The sequence below is a fragment of the Mustelus asterias genome, chromosome 5, assembly GCF_964213995.1.
Source record: "Mustelus asterias chromosome 5, sMusAst1.hap1.1, whole genome shotgun sequence".
NCBI lineage: Eukaryota > Metazoa > Chordata > Chondrichthyes > Carcharhiniformes > Triakidae > Mustelus > Mustelus asterias.
In genome coordinates this window covers 123,085,796-123,104,706 of record NC_135805.1, presented here as the reverse complement: position 1 = coordinate 123,104,706, position 18,911 = coordinate 123,085,796, and the positions used below count along the sequence as shown (strand labels likewise).

The following is an 18,911-nucleotide window of genomic DNA, read 5'->3' as shown; positions in this document are numbered from 1 at the left end:
GAATCATTGAATACCTACAGTGCGGAAGGAAGCCATTGGCCCATCGAGTCTGCACCGATGACAATCCCACCCAGGCCCTATCCCTGTAACCCCACATATTTACCCTACTAATCCCCTTGACACTAAGGAGCAATTTAGCATGGCCAATCAACTTAACCCGCACATCTTTGGACTGTAGGAGGAAACTGGAGCACCCAGAGGAAACCCAAGCGACACGGGAAGAATATGCAAACTCCACATAGACAATCACCAAAGGTGGGAATCGAACCCAGGTCCCTGGCGCTGTGAGGCAGCAGTGCTAACCACTATCACCCCATCCAATGTAAAGTAAATTAATTGTCATGAGAAAAAAATAATAGTTCATAAATGACAGTTGACACAGATTTGTTTCAAACAAATTTTATTTGATAACTGATTGATTGAAATCAATGGATTTGATGGAACAAAGGTCATGCAGTTGACCCTATATGGACTTTCAAAAGGTTCTTGGTCAAGTACCACGCTATAGAATCACCAAATTAGACATCCATCGAATCTGGGGCAGTAGCAGCGAGCATACAGACTTGGTTCAGGGATAGAAAGCAAGGTGGAATTAGACAGTATTTTGAGGATTAAGGTGTGAGAGGCAGGCAGGAAAGTGGAGGTCAGGCCTCAATCACCTCAGCCATGATCCTATTGAATGGCAGAGCAGTTTTGATGGACTGAATGGCCTATTCTGCTCCTATTTCTTATGATCTTATCAAGGGAGTAGTGGCGAATGGTTGTTTGTTTTTCCAAGTGTTCCCCAGGAGTCAGTGCTGCTCTTTCTGATACATATTAATCATCTGGACATTTTAATGGCATAGAATCATAGAATGCCTACAGTGCAGAAGGAGGCCATTCGGCTCAGCATCGATAACAATCCCACCCAGGCTCTATCCCCGCAACCGCATGCATTTACCTTGCTAATCCCCTCCCCCACCCCCCAAAAACACTAAGGGGCTATTTCGCTGTTTATCAAGAGAGATGAAAGCAAGATGGAGATAGAAGGAAGAATTTGGATGATTGAAGGAAAGCCAGCATAGAGGGAAAACCATATTTAACTAACTTCTGGATTATCTGAAGAGGTATTAGCGAGGGTTGATGAGGGCAATGCTGTTAATGTGGTGTACATGGACTTCTAAAAGGCATTTGATACTGAAAGAGAAGCCATTTCAAGTGATTCTCCAACTACAATGAGACAGGCAAGAATGGAACCACACGAGCAGTTCCACCCAGCTGAATGACAGTGGGGAGGCATTGTAGGAGGGTGTTGTGTTCAATTTTGTTAGAGGCTGCAGACAGATTGAGAATCCTAGAATAAAATCATAGAATACCTACAATGCAAGTGAGGCCATTTGGCTCATCGTGTCTGCACTGATCCTCTGACAAAAAGCCCTGACACCTACCCTATCCCTGTAATTTCACACATTTTTCCATTAAATTAGACATTAAATTGTTTAATTTAATCTACACATCTTGGACACTTAGGTGGATTGGCCATGCTAAATTGTCCCTAACTAGTACACCTATGGAGTGTGGGCGGAAACCGGAGAACCTGGAGGAAACCCACACAGACATGGTGAGAATATGCAAAGTCCACTGTCAACCAAGGCTGGAATCGAACCCGGGTCCCTGGAGCTGTGAGGCAGCAGTGCTAGCCATTGTGCCACCGTGCTGCCCCAGAAGGATGACGAGAGCTCTCGTCAGAGAGGATGTCAGTTGTGACTCTGATGAGAGCTGTTTCAGTTCAAAGGTGGGGGTGGAATATTGATTGGAGGGATTCAAAACAAGGTGTTCCGGGAAAGGTGAATATGAATTTGGGAGGCAACAGCAACTTCAAGGAATTTGGAGGAGAAAGGGAGATCAGAGATGGGATGCTGGTTTGCAAACACAGAATATAATGGGGAAGTGTCATCCCTACGGGTGAAGTGGCATTTTCCTGATTCAATTTACAATTCCAAAAATAGACAAGTCACCTAGCGCAACTCAAATTACATTCACTCTTTGAAGTTTACAGTGGTATCCCAGAAACAAGACTTTGAAGTAAATCATAAGATTCAGACCAATGCTGAGGTGAATGCTGCAGATATTGTCACTGTCACCAGATGTTGTTTGCAGTAAGATCACAGTAAGGCCCGTGATGTTGTCACGTTTGTAAGTGCCACCTGCTCTGGAGTTTTGGAAACATTATGAAAGTGGCAGATCTGTGTGGTTAAGGATTTGTGGCTCTCGGTACTCGTTCGACCTCTGCCGAGTCGTTCCTCAGTCTGATGGTCCATCCGGAGACAAGAGAATGCGGTTTTGAACTCCTCTCGGAATTTGCCTTAAAGAGAGCAAGAATATTAAATTTGTTTTTGACACCTGTACAGCTAGATAGATAGATAGATAGAAACCCTACAGTGCAGAAAGAGGCCCTTCGGCCCATCGAGTCTGCACCGACCACAATCCCACCCAGGCCCTATCCCCATATCCCACCCACTAATCCCTCTAACCTAGACATCTCAGGACTCGAAGGGGCAATTTTAGCATGGCCAATCAACCTAACCCGCACATCTTTGGACGGTGGGAGGAAACCGGAGCACCCGGAGGAAACCCACGCAGACACGAGGAGAATGTGCAAACTCCACACAGACAGTGACCCAAGCCAGGTCCCTGGAGCTGTGAAGCAGCAGTGCTAACCACTGTGCTATCGTGCCGCCCGGTAGCTAACTGAAGTTATTGCCAACTGGACAAAGACAAAAGGTAGCTGTATTTGGAATTTCTATAAATGTTTTAAGCAGAGGGCAAAGAAACAAATGTTTGAGTGAGCTACCAATCAAATTCAATATGATCCTCACTGAGCATATTCATTCTTAGTTCTCTCCCTCATTATCCTTTTAAATCCCTTCAAGCAAAGCACTGAAGTTTTCAATTTGGAATAACAAAAGCCCAGGTCTTCCATGGAGCGTCAATCGTGACTACGAAAGCCACACCGCTCTGTGGCCTGATTCTATTCCATACTCCTCGCCAGGTTTTCCAAGCCCGTCTTCAAAAATGTGGAGCATACAGTCCCTGCGAAGAGCCTCAGTGCTGGAGCAGCGGGGGAAAGACAAGTCATGTTCCCTTTATTTGGCACTAGATGCCGTAATCTAAGTTTTAAAATATCCAGTGTGAATGTTAGTGAATGGGTGAGTGGATGTATGAATGAATGGGCAGGGTGGTGGGTATGGTTGGTGAAGTGGGTAGGATGGCATGTGGGTAGGGTGAGTGAGATAGGTAAAGAGGTGAGTGCCTGACTGGGTGGGGAGTAGTCGGGTCAGGTTAAGAGGTGCTGTCAGGCAGGTAGTTGGGTAGTGGTAGCTACTTGGGTTGTGCCAGTTCAGGGAGGAGTCGGTGAACTACCGCTGCTGTCACTGTGTTCTCTCACTGCACTCTCAGCACGCTCTCAACTCACCGATGTTCTCATTGTGCTCTTGGTGCACTTACTCCCTTACTGTCGCTTATAATTTTTCCTGTCTTTTTTCCAATAGGCCTTTATTTCCTTTCACTAATCTCTTCCTACATACATATGTATAGAAATGTTACAATATGTTTTTATATCTCTCACTAGCCTGCTCTTGTATTCTGTTTCCAATTTATTCATTGACTTCTGATCCTCCTTCCCGGAATTCTAAAATCCTCCCAATCCTCAGGTTTAAAAATCTTTTTAACAACATTGGAAGTTCATTCCTTTCTGTTTTTTAATCCTTTTGTTCGCCACAACTGTACCACTTTTCCTGTGGTGTCATTACATTTTAAAAGATGTACATTTGTTGCCAATGATGTATTACTTTAGAAACATAGAAAAACTACAGCACAAACAGGCCCTTCGGCTCACAAGTTGTGCCGAACACATCCCTACCTTCTAGACCTACCTATAACCCTCCATCCTATTAAGTCCCATGTACTCATCCAGGAGTCTCTTAAAAGACCCTATTGAGTTCGCCTCCACCACCACTGACGGCAGCCGATTCCACTCACCCACCACCCTCTGTGTGAAAAACTTACTTTGTTTGACACCAGGCATTGCTTCTCGTGCCTCACATCTTTTAATATAATTCAATGAAAAGCCAACTATGTTATTCAGAAAGTAACATGCAATGTAACAAAACATTTCATAAATTAACCCGTGGGAAACAAGTCCTGAGCAACTCAACTAAGAACATAAGAACTAGGAGCAGGAGTAGGCCATCTGGCCCCTCAAGCCTGCTCTGCCATTCAATAAGATCATGGCTGATCTTTTTGTGGACTCAGCTCCACTCACCCGCCCGCTCACCATGACCCTTAATTCCTTTACTGTTCAAAAATCTATCTATCTTTGCCTTAAAAACATTCGATGAGGTAGCCTCAACTGCTTCACTGGGCAGGGAATTCCACAGATTCACAACTCTTCGGGTGAAGAACTTTCTCCTCAATTCAGTCCTAAATCTGTTCCCCCTTATTTTGAGGCTATGCCCCCTAGCTCTAGTTTCACCTGCCAGTGGAAACAACCTGGCAATCTTATCTATTCCCTTCATAATTTTATATGTTTCTGTGAGATACCCCCTCATTCTTCTAAATTCCAATGAGTATAGTCCCAGTCTACTCGGTCTCTCCTCAGAAGACAACCCACTCAACTCCGAATCAACCTAGTGAATCTTCTCTGCACCCCCTCCAGTGCCAGTATATCCTTTCTCAAGTAAGGAGACCAAAACTGTATACAGGATAGGCACATGGAGCACACCAGAATGATAGGGAGTGGGATAGCTTGATCTTGGTTTCAGATAAAGCTCGGCACAACATCGTGGGCCGAAGGGCCTGTTCTGTGCTGTACTGTTCTATGTTCAAGTACTCCAGGTGTGGCCTCACCAGTATCTTATACAACTGCAACATAACCTCCCTGTTTTTAAACTCCATCTCTCTAGCAATGAAGGACAAAGTTCCATTTGCCTTCTTAATACCTGCTGCACCTGCAAACCAACTTCTTGCGATTCATGCACAAGGACACCTAGGTCTCTCTGAATGCTGCAATTTTTTACTGTTTAAATTATAGTCCATTTTGCTATTATTCCTACCAAAATGGATGACCTCACATTTATAAACATTGTACTCCATCTGCCAGACCCTTGCCCAATCACTTAAACTATCTATATCCCTCTGCAGACTTTTAGTGTCCTCTGTACACTTTGCTCTACCACTCATCTTAGTGTCATCTGCAAACTTTGACACACTACACTTGGTCCGCAACTCCAAATCATCTATGTAAATCGTAAACAATTGCGGTCCCAACACTGATCCCTGAGGCACACCACTCGTCACTGTTTGCCAACCAGAAAAATACCCATTTTCACCCACTCTTTACTTTCTGTTAGTTAACTAATCCTCTATCCATGCTACATTACCTGTAGCGCCGTGCACCTTTATGTTATGCAGCAGCCTTTTGTGCGACACCTTATCGAATGCCTTCTGGAAACCCAGATACACCACATCCATGGGTTCCCCATTGTCCACCGCGCTCATAATGTCCTCAAAGAATTCAAATAAATTAATTAAACATGACCTGCCTTTCATGAACCCATGCTGCGTCTTCCCAATGGGACAATTTCTATCCCATGTCTTGCTCTTTCTTTCTTGATGATAGATTCAAGCATTTTCCCCATTACAGAAGTTAAGTTAACCAGCCAATAGGTACCCGCCTTTTGTCTACCTCCTTTTTTAAACGGTGACATCACATTTGCTGTTTTCCAATCTGCGGGAACCACCCCAGAGTCCAGTGAATTTTGATAAATTACCATGAACGCATTTGCTATTTCATCCGCCATCTCTTTTAGTACCCTGGGATGCATTCCATCAGGACCAGGCGACTTGTTTATCTTAAGCCCCATTAACTTGCCCAACACTACCTCTTTAGTGATAATGATCATTTCTAGGTCCTTGTCATCAATTTTTATATGTTATTTGGATCTTCCACTGTGAAGACTGACACAAAATATCCGTTCAATGCCTCTGCCATTTCCTCATTTTCCATTATTAAATCTCCCTTCTCATCCTCTAAATGACCAATGTTTACCTTAGCCACTCTTTTTTGTTTTATATATTTGTAGAAACTTTTGCTACCTGTTTTTATATTCTGAGCTAGCTTACTCTCATAATCTTAGTTTTCTTTATAGCTTTTTTGTTCACAGTTAAAGATTTCCCAATCCTCTAGTTTCCCATTAATCTTTGCCACTTTGTATGCCTTTTCTTTTAATTTGATACCCTCCTTTATTTCCTTCGATATCAATTATCCCTTTTCCTACAGTCCTTCTTTTTCACTGGTATATACTTTTGCGGAGCACTGAAAAATTGCTTTGAAAGTCCTCCACTGTTCCTCAATTGTCCCACCATAAAGTCTTTGCCCCCAGTCTACCTTAGCCAACTCCTCCCTCATCCCATTTTAGTCTCCTTTGTTTAAGACACTGGTATTGGATATTACCTTCTCACGCTCGATCTGTATTTTAAATTAAACCATTCTGTGATCGCTCCTTCCGAGAGGATTCCAAAGTGCGAAATCATTAATTATTCCTGTCTCATTACACAGAACCAGATCTAGGATAGTTTGCTCCTTCATAGGTTCCATTACATACTGTTCGAGGAAACTATTGCAGATACATTCCATGAACTCCTCCTCAAGGCTGCCTTGACAGACCTGGTTTGACCAATCGACATGTAGATTAAAATCACCCATGATAACTGCCATATCACTTTTACATGCATCAGTTAATTCTTTGTTTATTGCCCGCCTCACCGTGATGTTATTTGATGGCCTATCAGTGAGTTTTTCTCCTTACTATTTCTGATTTCCACCCAAATGGATTCAACCTTTTTCTCCATAGAACCTATATCATCTCTTACTACCACAATAATGTCATCCTTAAATATCAGAGCTACACCACCTCCTTTACCTTCCTGTCTGTCTTTCCAAATAGTCTGATACCCCTGGATATTTAACTCCCAGTAAGAAGTTTAACAACACCAGGTTAAAGTCCAACAGGTTTATTTGGTAGCAAAAGCCACACAAGCTTTCGGAGCTCCAAGCCCCTTCTTCAGGTGAGTGGGAATTCTGTTCACAAACAGGGCATATAAAGACACAGACTCAATTTACATGAATAATGGTTGGAATGCGAATCTCTGGAGACAATACACATCTTTTTTGCCTGTCTTGATGCTCTCTCCACTCACGTTGTTTGTATCTTAAAGACTTGATTAGCTGTAAGTATTCGCATTCCAACCATTATTCATGTAAATTGAGTTTGTGTCTTTATATGCCCTGTTTGTGAACAGAATTCCCACTCACCTGCAGAAGGGGCTTGGAGCTCTGAAAGCTTGTGTGGCTTTTGCTACCAAATAAACCTGTTGGACTTTAACCTGGTGTTGTTAAACTTCTTACTGTGTTTACCCCAGTCCAACGCCGGCATCTCCACATCATATTTAACTCCCAGTCATGACCACGCTTCAACCATGTCTCTGTAATGGCCACTAAGTCATACTCATTCAAAGAACAAAGAAAATTACAGCACAGGAATAGGCCCTTCGGCCCTCCAAGCCTGCACCGACCATGCTGCCCGACTGATCTAAAACCCCCTACCCTTCCAGGGACCATATCTCTCTATTCTCATCCTATTCATGTATTTGTCAAGACGCCCCTTAAAAGTCACTACCATATCCACTTCCACTATCTCCCCCGGCAACGAGTTCCAGGCACCCACTACTGTGTTTAAAAAAAAAAATCTGCCTCGTACATCTCGTTTAAATCTTGCCCCTTGCACCTTAAACCTGTGCCCCCCAGACTCTTCCACCCTGGGATTCATGATGATTTGTGCCGTCAACTCATTTACCTTGTTTTGAATGCTACGAGCATTTAGGTAAAGTGCCCTTATGCTAGTTTTTATACCTTCTTTTTGAATCCTAACACTTTCAATAATAGCATCTCCTAAATTCTCCTTCCTTTTAACTTATTTCATAATTTACCATGTAGTTGAACCCTCCTCACCACATGCTAACCTGCTGCTTTGCTTCCCATTAACCATTATACTTCCCGTAGTTTTACCCTTCCCTTTCCCCCCACTTGCTAGTTTAAAGTCCTTGTGACCACCCTATTTATCCTCTCCGCTAGGACACTGGTCCCAGATCAGTTCAGGTGAAGACCGTTCCAACGGTACAGATCCCTTCTCTTCCAATACTGATGCCAATGCCCCACGAAATGGAATCCTTCTTTCCCATACCACTCCTTCAGCCACATGTTTACTTCCCTAATTTTCTCATCCCTATGCCAATTCAAACATGGCTCGAGTAGTAATCCAGAGATTATCGCCCTTGAGGACCTGTCTTTAATTTAATTCCTAGTGCTTGATAATCCCCTATGTTGTTTGTCCCAATGCGGACCACAACAACTGAATCCTCCCTCTCCCACTCCAATATCCTTTCAAGCTGGTCAGAGATGTTCCTCATCCTGGCACCGGGCAGGCAACATACCATGCAGGATACTCGATCCTGCTTACAAAGGATGCTATCAATCCCCCTAATTACGGAATCCCCTCCAACTACCACTTGTCTTTTTGCTCCTCCCTCTTGAATGGCTTCCTGTACCATGGTGCAGTGATCAGCTCCCTACAGCGCTTTTCCTCATCCACACAGGGAGCAAGTACCTCATACTTGTTGGATAAGGTCAAGAGCTGAGGCTCCTCCGTTCCTGCATTCAGGATTCCTCTACCTGTCTCACTTGCAGTCACACCCTGCTGTCCCTGACCACTGACCCAATTAGAGGTACTTAATCTACTGGGTAAGACCACCTCCTGAAACAAAGCATCCAGGTAACTCTCCCCTTCCTGGATGTGTCATAGCGTCTGAAGCTCAGACTCCAGCTCATCAATTCTGAGCCGAAATTCTTCGAGAATCAACACATGCTGCAGATGTGGTCACTGCAGCTTACAATGGGATCTGCCAGCTCCCACAACATAAAGCACATCACCTGGACAGCCATCTCTATTTAGTTAATTTATTAGTTTTGCAGTGTTTTTTGGAATTTAGCACAGATTTCCTACCAGCCAGTTAGGTCACAGCTTTCCTGTGACATCACTTTTCCAGGGTTTTTATTGTTATAATGTACACACTGTGCTGCTTTGCTCTGCCCTCCAACTGCTCCCTGGAGACTAGGCCACAGATCCTCGAGGTAAGTTAATTGCTATATTCACGGTGCTGCTCTGCTCTCTGACTGCTTCCTGGAGACTAGGCCGTGGATCACCGAGGTAAGTTAGTTTATATACCCACAGTGCCGCTGCTCCACCCTCCGACAACTCCCTGGAGACTAGGCCACAGATCCTCGAGGTAAGTTAATTGCTATATTCACGGTGCTGCTCTGCTCTCTGACTGCTTCCTGGAGACTAGGCTGTGGATCACCGAGGTAAGTTAGTTTATATACACTCAGTGCCGCTGCTCCACCCTCCGACAACTCCCTGGAGACTAGACCACAGATCCTCGAGGTAAGTTAATTTCTGTACTCACGGTGCTGCTCTGCTCTCCGACTGCTTCCTGGAGACTAGGCTGTGGATCACCAGGGTAAGTTAGTTTATATACACTCAGTGCTGCTCTGCTCTGCTCTGCCTTCCAACTGCTCCCTGCAGTCAAGGCCACAATCCCCAAGGTAAGTTAGTTTATATACTCACAGCGCTGCTCTGCTCCGCCCTGGGACTGTTCCCTGCAGACTAGGGCGTGGATTCCTGAGGTATGTTTGTTTATATACTCACTCTGTGCTGCTCTGCTCTACCCTCCGACTGCTCCCTGCATACTAGGCCGCAGAGCCCTGAGGTAAGTTAGTTTATGTACTCTCAGAGCTGCTACTCCACCCTCTGACTGCTCCAAAGAACAAAGAACAATACAGCACAGGAACAGGCCCTTCGGCCCTCCAAGCCCGCGCCGCTCCCTGGTCCAGGATTGAATCCTGAATCCAGGATCCCCGCCCAATTTTCCAGCCTATCTACATCCTAATATCCTATCCACCGAGCTGTCCCTCACAGCTACGATGCTTTGTTCATCACAACCTATTAACTCACCCCCACCCCCCCATTCCAGACCATGTGATCTCCAGGGAGAGGCGAAAACCCAGAGTGAAAACCCCAGGGCCAATATGGGGAAAAAAAAATCTGGGAAATTCCTCTCCGACCCCCTGTGGCGATCGAAACGAGTCCAGGAGATCACACTGGCCCTGATCAGAAAATGCTTCCCAACCCTATTCATTTCCACTTCTGCTTTACGAACACCATCTGAATTCCCTGCCCCCGAGACAGGTTCCCAACTATCCGCAGTCTCGCTCTGTACTGGCACCAGCAAGATGATCACAGAATGAAGCCTTGAAACGAGAAACAAAGAACAATTAGCCCCGCCGCTCCCTGGTCCAAACTAGACCACTCTTTTGTATCCCTCCATTCCCACTCCGTTCATATAGCTGTCTAGATAAGTCTTAAACGTTCCCAGTGTGTCTGCCTCCACCACCTTGCCCGGCAACACATTCCAGGCCCCCACGACCCTCTGTGTAAAATATGTCCTTCTGATATCTGTGTTAAACCTCCCCCCCTTCACCTTGAACCTATGACCCCTCGTGAACGTCACCACCGACCCGGGGAAAAGCTTCCCACCGTTCACCCTATCTATGCCTTTCATAATTTTATACACCTCTATTAAGTCTCCCCTCATCCTCCGTCTTTCCAAGGAGAACAACCCCAGTTTCCCCAATCTCTCCTCATAACCAAGCCCTGCAGACTAAGCCCTAAATCGATATCATTGTGTCAAGTACCAACATTCGAACCAATCTCACTTTGTCCTGTATCAGCATTCAAATCGATCTCAATGCTATCCTGTCTGTATCAACATTCAAACCCATTACACTTTGTCCTGGTTCAGCATTTGAATTAATTTCACTTTGTTCTGTATCACCAATGGAATTGATCTCATTATCTCACTTACCAGCATTCAACAATTCTCCATTTATCCTGTATCAGCATTCAAATCAATTTCACTTTGTCTTGTATAAACATTAGAATCGTTCTCACTTTGTTCTCTATCAGCATTCGAAACAATCTCAACGTTGTCCTGTTTGGATCAACATTCAAATTGATCATACCTTCTCTTGGATCAACATTCAAATTGATCATACTTTCTCTTGTATCAACATTTTAATTGCTATCACTTGTCCTTTATCAGCATTTTAATTAGTACCACTTGTCCTGTAAGACCATAAGACATAGGAGCAGAATTAGACCACTCGGCCCATCGAGTCTGCTCCACCATTCAGTCGTGGCTGATACTTTTCTTATCCCCATTCTCCTGCCTTTTCCCCATAACCCCTGATCCCCTTATTAATCAAGAACCTATCTATCTCTGTCTTAAAGACACTCAATGACCTGGTCTCCCACAGCCTTCTGTGGCAAAGAGTTCCACAGATTCACCACTCTCTGCCTGAAGAAATTCCTCCTCATCTCTGTTTTAAAGGATCGTCCCTTTAGCCTGAGGTTGTGCCCTCTGGTTCTAGTTTATCCTACTAGTGGAAACATCCTCTCCACATCCACTCTATCCAGGCTTCACAGTATCCTGTAAGTTTCAATAAGATCCCCCCTCATACTACTGAACTCCAATGAGCACAGACCCAGAGTCCTCAACCGTTCCTCATACAACAAGCTCTTCATTCCAGGGATCATTCTTGTGAACCTCCTCTGGACCCTTTCCAAGGTGATGTGCTACTCAAACACAAGGCCTGAAGCTCAGTAAATGAAAGGCTTTTATTTACTGTAATGAAGCTGCCAGAACTTATAGACACTATCCCAGACTGAAGGGGTCCCGGCCAGAGCAGGGACTCTTATACCTCTCCCAGGAGGCGGAGCCCGACTGGGATGTGCCACAACACTACAATACAAAGGTGTAACAACCCCACCCTAATCCCAACAGTAACAATAGCACAACCCAACAGCAACATATATACATACTTGTAGTACTGGCCAGCCCCTGGCTCAGTACTATCCAGTGGGAACCAACGATGGTTCACCACATTCACCCCTCCTTTGAGAACAAAGGCCGGCGGGGTACAAAAAACAGAATAAAGTGTCAGCAGTCTATAAGTTCAGACGGTCAGGGGGACCGCACCGTCGCTGTGACCTCCTCAATACCGGCGGTGACACCGGAGTAGGCACTTGCGGTGGCGTTCTCCCCAAGGCGGCGTCCAGCTGTTCTTCCACGGACTCACAGGCCAGTTGACCCTGAGGTGATGGTAGTCCATGGGATCCTGACACGCCCTGCAGTGGCGACATCTTCTGGGCTCAGGCAAGCTGTGCATGGGAGTAAAATGGTTAAGCAATGGTCCCGATGCTGCCCGCGCCGTGTCCGGGGAAGAAACAAGAGATAAAGGGTTTGTAACAGGGGGTATGGGAGTGACAGGAGTTGCTACGTCCCCTGCTGGCGCCAGGTCTCGGATCGAGACCGTGTCCTCTCGCCCATCAGGGTATGCCACATAGGCATACTGAGGGTTGGCGTGGAGGAGATGGACCTGTTCGACCAACGGGTCGGACTTGCGGGCCCTTACATGTCGCCGCAGGAGGACGGGTCCTGAGTACGTCAACCAAGATGGTAATGAGGTCCCCGAGGAAGACTTCCGAGGGAATGAGAACATCCTCTCATGGGGAGTAGCATTGGTTGCCGTACACAGGAGGGAGCGAATAGAATGGAGCGCATCAGGGAGCACCTCTTGCCAATGGGAGACTGGAAGACCTTTTGACTTCAACGCCAGTAAGACAGCCTTCCAGACAGTAGCATTCTCGCGTTCCACCTGTCCATTACCCCTAGGGTTGTAGCTCGTGGTCCTACTAGAGGCAATCCCGTATGAGAGCAGGAATTGCCTCAAGTCATCGCTCATGAACGACGAGCCCCTGTCGCTATGGATGTAGCCGGGGTACCCGAACAGGGTAAAGAGATCACGGAATGCCTTGATAACCATGGCAGCGGACGTATCAGAGCAGGGAACAACAAAAGGGAACCTAGAGTACTCGTCAATGATATTGAGAAAGTACACATTCCGATCTGTTGAGGGAAGGGGGCCCTTAAAATCGACACTCAGTCTCTCGAAGGGACGAGTGGCCTTGACTAAATGTGCCCGGTCAGGTCGGTAAAAGTGCGGTTTGCATTCCGCGCAAACCCGACAGCTCCTTGTTACTGACCTGACGTCCTCCACCGAGTAAGGCAGGTTGCGGGCTTTTACAAAGTGGTAGAGCCGAGTGACCCCAGGATGGCATAGGTCATTATGGAGGGCTTGCAAACGGTCCTCCTGTATACTAGCGCATGTTCCACGCGAGAGGGCATCCGAGGCCTCATTGAGTTTCCCTGGACGGTACATGATGTCGTAGTTATAGGTGGAGAGTTCAATTCTCCACCGCAAGATCTTGTCATTCTTGATCTTGCCCCTCTGCGTGTTGTTAAACGTGAACGCCACGGCCCGCTGGTCCGTGATCAGGGTGAACCGTTTTCCCGCCAAGTAATGGCGCCAGTGCCTGACGGCCTCCACAATGGCCTGGGCCTCCTTTTCCACCGCTGAATGCCGGATTTCGGGGCCTTGGAGGGTGCGGGAAAAAAATGCGACGGGCCTGCCCGCCTGGTTAAGTGTGGCGGCCAGGGCGAAATCAGATGCATCGCTCTCCACCTGAAAGGGGATGGACTCGTCTACAGCATGCATCGTAGCTTTCGCGATGTCGGCTTTCAATTTATCGAAGGCCAATCGGGCCTCTGGCGTTAAGGGAAAAGTCGTGGACTTAATGAGCGGACGGGCTTTGTCCGCGTAGTTGGGAACCCACTGCGCATAATAAGAGAAGAAGCCTAAGCATCTTCTCAGTGCTTTTGCACTAGCAGGTAAGGGAAGTTCAGAAAGGGGGCGCATACGGTCTGGATCAGGGCCAATGACCCCGTTTTCCACCACGTATCCTAGGATGGCTAAACGACGCATACGAAACACACACTTCTCCCTGTTGTAGGTCAAGTTCGGGCGAGATGCAGTGCGTAGGAAGTTCAGGAGATTTGTGTCGTGGTCCTGCTGGTCATGGCCGCAGATGGTGACATTATCCAGGTACGGGAAGGTAGCCCGCAGCCCGTTCTGGTCCACCATTCGGTCTATAGCACGCTGGAAGACCGAGACCCCATTGGTGACACCAAAGGGAACCCTGAGAAAGTGATACAAGCGACCATCCGCCTCAAAAGCCGTGTATTGTCGGTCCTCTGGGCGAATGGGAAGTTGGTGGTAGGCAGACTTGAGGTCTATGGTGGAGAACACCCGGTACTGCGCAATCTGATTGACCATATCAGATATGCACGGGAGGGGATACGCATCCAGCTGCGTATATCGGTTAATGGCCTGACTGTAGTCAATGACCATCCGGGGTTTGTTCCCGCTCTTGACCACCACGACCTGCGCCCTCCACGGACTAGCGCTGGGTTGTATGATCCTTTCTTTGAGGAGCCGCTGAACCTCAGATCTAACGAAGATCCGATCCTCAGCACTGTAACGCCTACTTTTAGTCGCGATGGGCTTGCAGCCTGGCACAAGATTCTGGAACAAGGAGGGTGTGGTGATCTTCAGCGTCGAGAGGCTGCAGGCGGGGCGCGTTGGGCAATTTGGAGGCTGCTGCTGTTTTCCCACTGCCAGTGAAGGGAGTGGCCCACCGTACTGTAGGATTACACTCCTCAAGTGGACCATGAAGTTTAGTCCGAGAAGTATTGGCGCGCAAAGATACGGCAACACAAGGAGCTTGAAACGCTCGTAAACTGTGCCTTGCACCTTCAAGGTTACCACGCAACTCCCTAGCATGGCAACAGACCGGGACCTTGATGCCATAGAGATTGTCTGTTTGGCAGGTTGAATCTAGAGTCCACACCGCTTCACAGTGTCTGGGTGGATAAAGCTCTCAGTGCTCCCGCTGTCAAACAGACAATAAATCACGTGGTCATTTACCTGGATATTCATCATAGATTTGTCAAGTCTATGAGGCTTGGCCTTGTCCAGGATGATCGACGCCACCGTTGGTTCATGAGCGCCACTGCACGCAGCTGAAATCGATGAGGAGGACCCCTGCTGGTCGTTCGTGGTCAGTGTCGACCAACATGGCCGCTCCCATGAGTCGCACGTGGGTGAGGGCGCCAAACTCAGCGACCCCTGGTGGTCATACTCCTCCGACTCCGTCGACCGTAATGGCGTCGTCCTGGCCTCGCACGTGGACGAACCCCGCGATGACTTCGACGACTAAGACCCGAGCTCTGAAGAATCACAGGCTGCACTGCCGTTCCTGGGTTTAGATCGGCACACTTTTGAATAGTGCCCTTTTTTACTGCATGCGGTGCACAACACAGCTTTAGCGGGACACCGTTGACGAGTATGCTTCGCTCCCCCACAGAAATAGCACCGCGGGCCGCCCGGGGCTGCTGCCGTCATCTGGCCCGAGTGTGAGCACGCCATTACGCAGCATTTTGAACCCGAGGGACGAGGAGGGATTGGCGACTGCTCCTGCCACGTTGTCTCCACATGGTCCTCCGGATATAATACTAAGCTTTTGGAGGCCGTCTCGAGCATCTCTGCTTGCTCGATGGCCTGGGTAAGGTTAAGGTTACCCTTCTCCAACAGTTTAAGTCGAATGTACGACGATCCGACCCCGGCCACAAACGCATCTCGGGCGAGGTCGTTCATGCTCTGCTCAGCCGACACAGCTTTGCAGTTACAGCCCCTGGCTAGCTGTAGGAGCTCGTTCGCATATTCCTCCATCGTTTCGCCAGACTGCCGTCGTCGAGTGGCTAGGAGATAATGAGCGTGTATCTCATTGGGTGGTTTGATATAGCGCTTCTTCAGAAGCTCGAGGGCCTTAGTATAATCGGTGGCCGCACGGATCGCGAGGTAGACAGTGTCGCTTACCCTCGCATGGAGGACCCGGAGTCTGTCATCATCTGTGGTGACCGCTGCGGAGGCTGCCAGGTAGTCTTCGAAACACTTCAGCCAGTGGTCGAAGGTGTTAGAAGCGCCCACCGCACATGGATCTAGCGTAAGGCATTCCGGCTTCAGAATTTGCTCCATACTCTCTCTCTTTTTTTTTTCTTCGACGAGAGTTTAGAACCATAGAACCATAGAAAATTACAGCTCAGAAACAGGCCTTTTGGCCCTTCTTGTCTGTGCCGAACCATTTTATGCCTAGTCCCACTGACCTGCACTTGGACCATATCCCTCCACACCCCTCTCATCCATGAACCCGTCCAAGTTTTTCTTAAATGTTAAAAGTGACCTCGCATTTACCACTTTATCCGGCAGCTCATTCCACACTCCCACCATTCTCATAACGACAGAAAATAAAATTGATGCGCTACTCAAACACAAGGCCTGAAGCTCAGTAAATGAAAGGCTTTTATTTACTGTAATGAAGCTGCCAGAACTTATATACACTATCCCAGACTGAAGGGGTCCCGGCCAGAGCAGGGACTCTTATACCTCTCCCAGGAGGCGGAGCGCGACTGGGATGTGCCGCAACACTACAGTACAAAGGTGTAACAACCCCACCCTAATCCCAACAGTAACAATAGCACAACCCAACAGTAACATATGTACATCCTTGTAGTACTGGCCAGCCCCTGGCTCAGTACTATCCAGTGGGAACCAACGATGGTTCACCACACAAGATCAGCACAAAGCTGTTCATAATACTCCAAATGGGGTCTGACCAGAGACTTACACAGCCTCGGAAGTACATCCCTGCTCTTGTATTCCAGCTAACATTACATTTGCCTTCCTAACTGCCAACTGAACCTGCACATTACCCTTAAAAGAATCTTGAACAATGACTCCTAAGTCCCTTTGTGTTTCTGATTTCCTAAGCATTTTCCCATTTAGAAAATAGTCAATGTCGCCATTCCTCCTTCCAAAGTGCATAACCTCACACTTTTCCACATTGTATTCCATCTGCCACTTCTTTGCCCACTCTCCTAACCTGTCCAAGTCCTTCTGCAGCCCTGCTGCTTCCTCAATACTATCTGTCCCTCTACATATCTTTGTATCATCTGCAAACTTAGCAACAGTGCCTTCAGTTCCTTCCTCCAAATCGTTAATGTATATTGTGTATCAGCAATCGAATCTATGTGTTTGTGCGTGATTGGTTTGAATGCTGATACAGGACAAAGTGAGAATTGTTGAATGCTGGTAGGTGAGATAATGAGATCAATTCCGTTGCTGATACAAGAGAAAGTGAAATTAATTCAAATGCTGAACCAGGACAAAGTGTAATGGATTTGAATGTTGATCCAGACAGGATAGCATTGAAATCAATTTGAATGCTGATACAGGACAAAATGAGATTGAGCGTGTGTGTGTGTTGTCCATCCAATGTGGACATGAATGAGTGACACTTCCTGCTCTGGGTTCCAGATTAAGAATGGGTATTTAGACAAGAGACTCGAGAGACAGTGGATTGGCAACTGTGTCAGTACTGTCAGGAAAGAGTTGGAGAGGTGAAACTGTTTTCAAATCCCTTACCAAAAAATTATGTATTATAGAATTATCGCTATGGCAGCCATATGACCACCAGTGGGCAGGCACAACACAAAACTAACAACTAGTAAAATGAATAATATTTTGCTGAAATCATGTCCTCTATAACAAATATCTTGAATATTGCTGAAAAGGGAGACATGTTGCGGAAGCTTTTCATTCTCACGCATCAGGACAAATACAAGAATGTAGAATTTCAAATAATCACAACAAATATACTACAAGAGAAAAGGGTGTTGATTAGTTGGCAAGTTGACTCTAGAAAGCAATGGGAAACTATCGGCTCTCCAAGCTCAGCAAGATACACTACAACAATTCACCGAGACTCCTTCAACTGCACCTCCCAAACCCACAATCTCCATCATCTAGGGATCTTTTGTTCAATGTTAGTCATATTATCCCAAGGGAATATGATGCAAGTGGTCAGCACCTCAAGAATGGAAGCTTCAGTAAAGAGGCAGAAGTTAGGCCCAAAGAGACAATAGCTCTTGAGCAAAAGTTAATGGACAACTGATAGGATTTGACCAGTTTTATAAATTTGATATTTTAATTTTTAAATATTTTAACTTTTATTTTGTGATCATTTTTACAACCAACTAACTGAAGAAATATTCTGACCAGAGAAAATTGTAAATAAAATAATAGTTATTTAAATCACGGCTTCTTTTTCTACAGTGAATGATTCCAGAATGGAAAATTATCGGGTCAAATGTTGCTGTTGCAGGGAATCTAATGGTGTTTGCTATTGTCTAACCTTGGCCCTGCACTCTTCAGCTCCAAACTATTTTTCCCATAAAATTGTCTGAACTGTTAAAAGTGCATCCGGGGTCTCGGTGAATAGGGGAAACAACAAGGTTATCTTGTTACCCAATCAGAATTAAGGTTTGGGAAATGAACAATGATAGCAATAAGAAAGAGGGTGAATTAGAGTAAACAAATTAAAATAACAAGGTGAGGAAGAAAGTGTGGATTAAGAGAGAGGAGAAAAAAGTAAAGGAAAAATGAGCTTAACATTTAAAATTTTGCAATTTTTAAAAATTCCTCTTCAACATCTGAAGGCACGAGAGACTCCATTATTATAGTGAATGTTCAGTCTCAGAGGGATTTATTGTCAGTTCTTAACCTATCACATCATTAACAAGGTTTAATGATATTAGGATTAGAGTTAGATGGTTTTCTGTGGCAAGTTTAATGAGCAATTTACAGGCAAAAATAGAGCAAGTTCTATTAGAAAAAAGGGGGAGTTAAGGCCCAGATACCATTTTTTGGAAGTTAATGGCAGACTGGCACAATTCAGACA

At 46.2% G+C, this 18,911-nt stretch overlaps 1 protein-coding gene across 1 annotated transcript in view; it reads right to left on the bottom strand.

The window, feature by feature from the left end:
- Positions 1-2,051: 2,051 nt before the first annotated feature.
- hcrtr2 (hypocretin (orexin) receptor 2) overlaps positions 2,052-18,911 on the bottom strand; it is a 114,723-nt gene continuing 97,863 nt past the window's right edge. Inside the window, exon 7 of the mRNA XM_078213590.1 lies at positions 2,052-2,344. Coding sequence (XP_078069716.1) covers positions 2,145-2,344 — 200 coding nt within the window. The 3' untranslated portion in view covers positions 2,052-2,144. The remainder of the gene's footprint in view (positions 2,345-18,911) is intronic.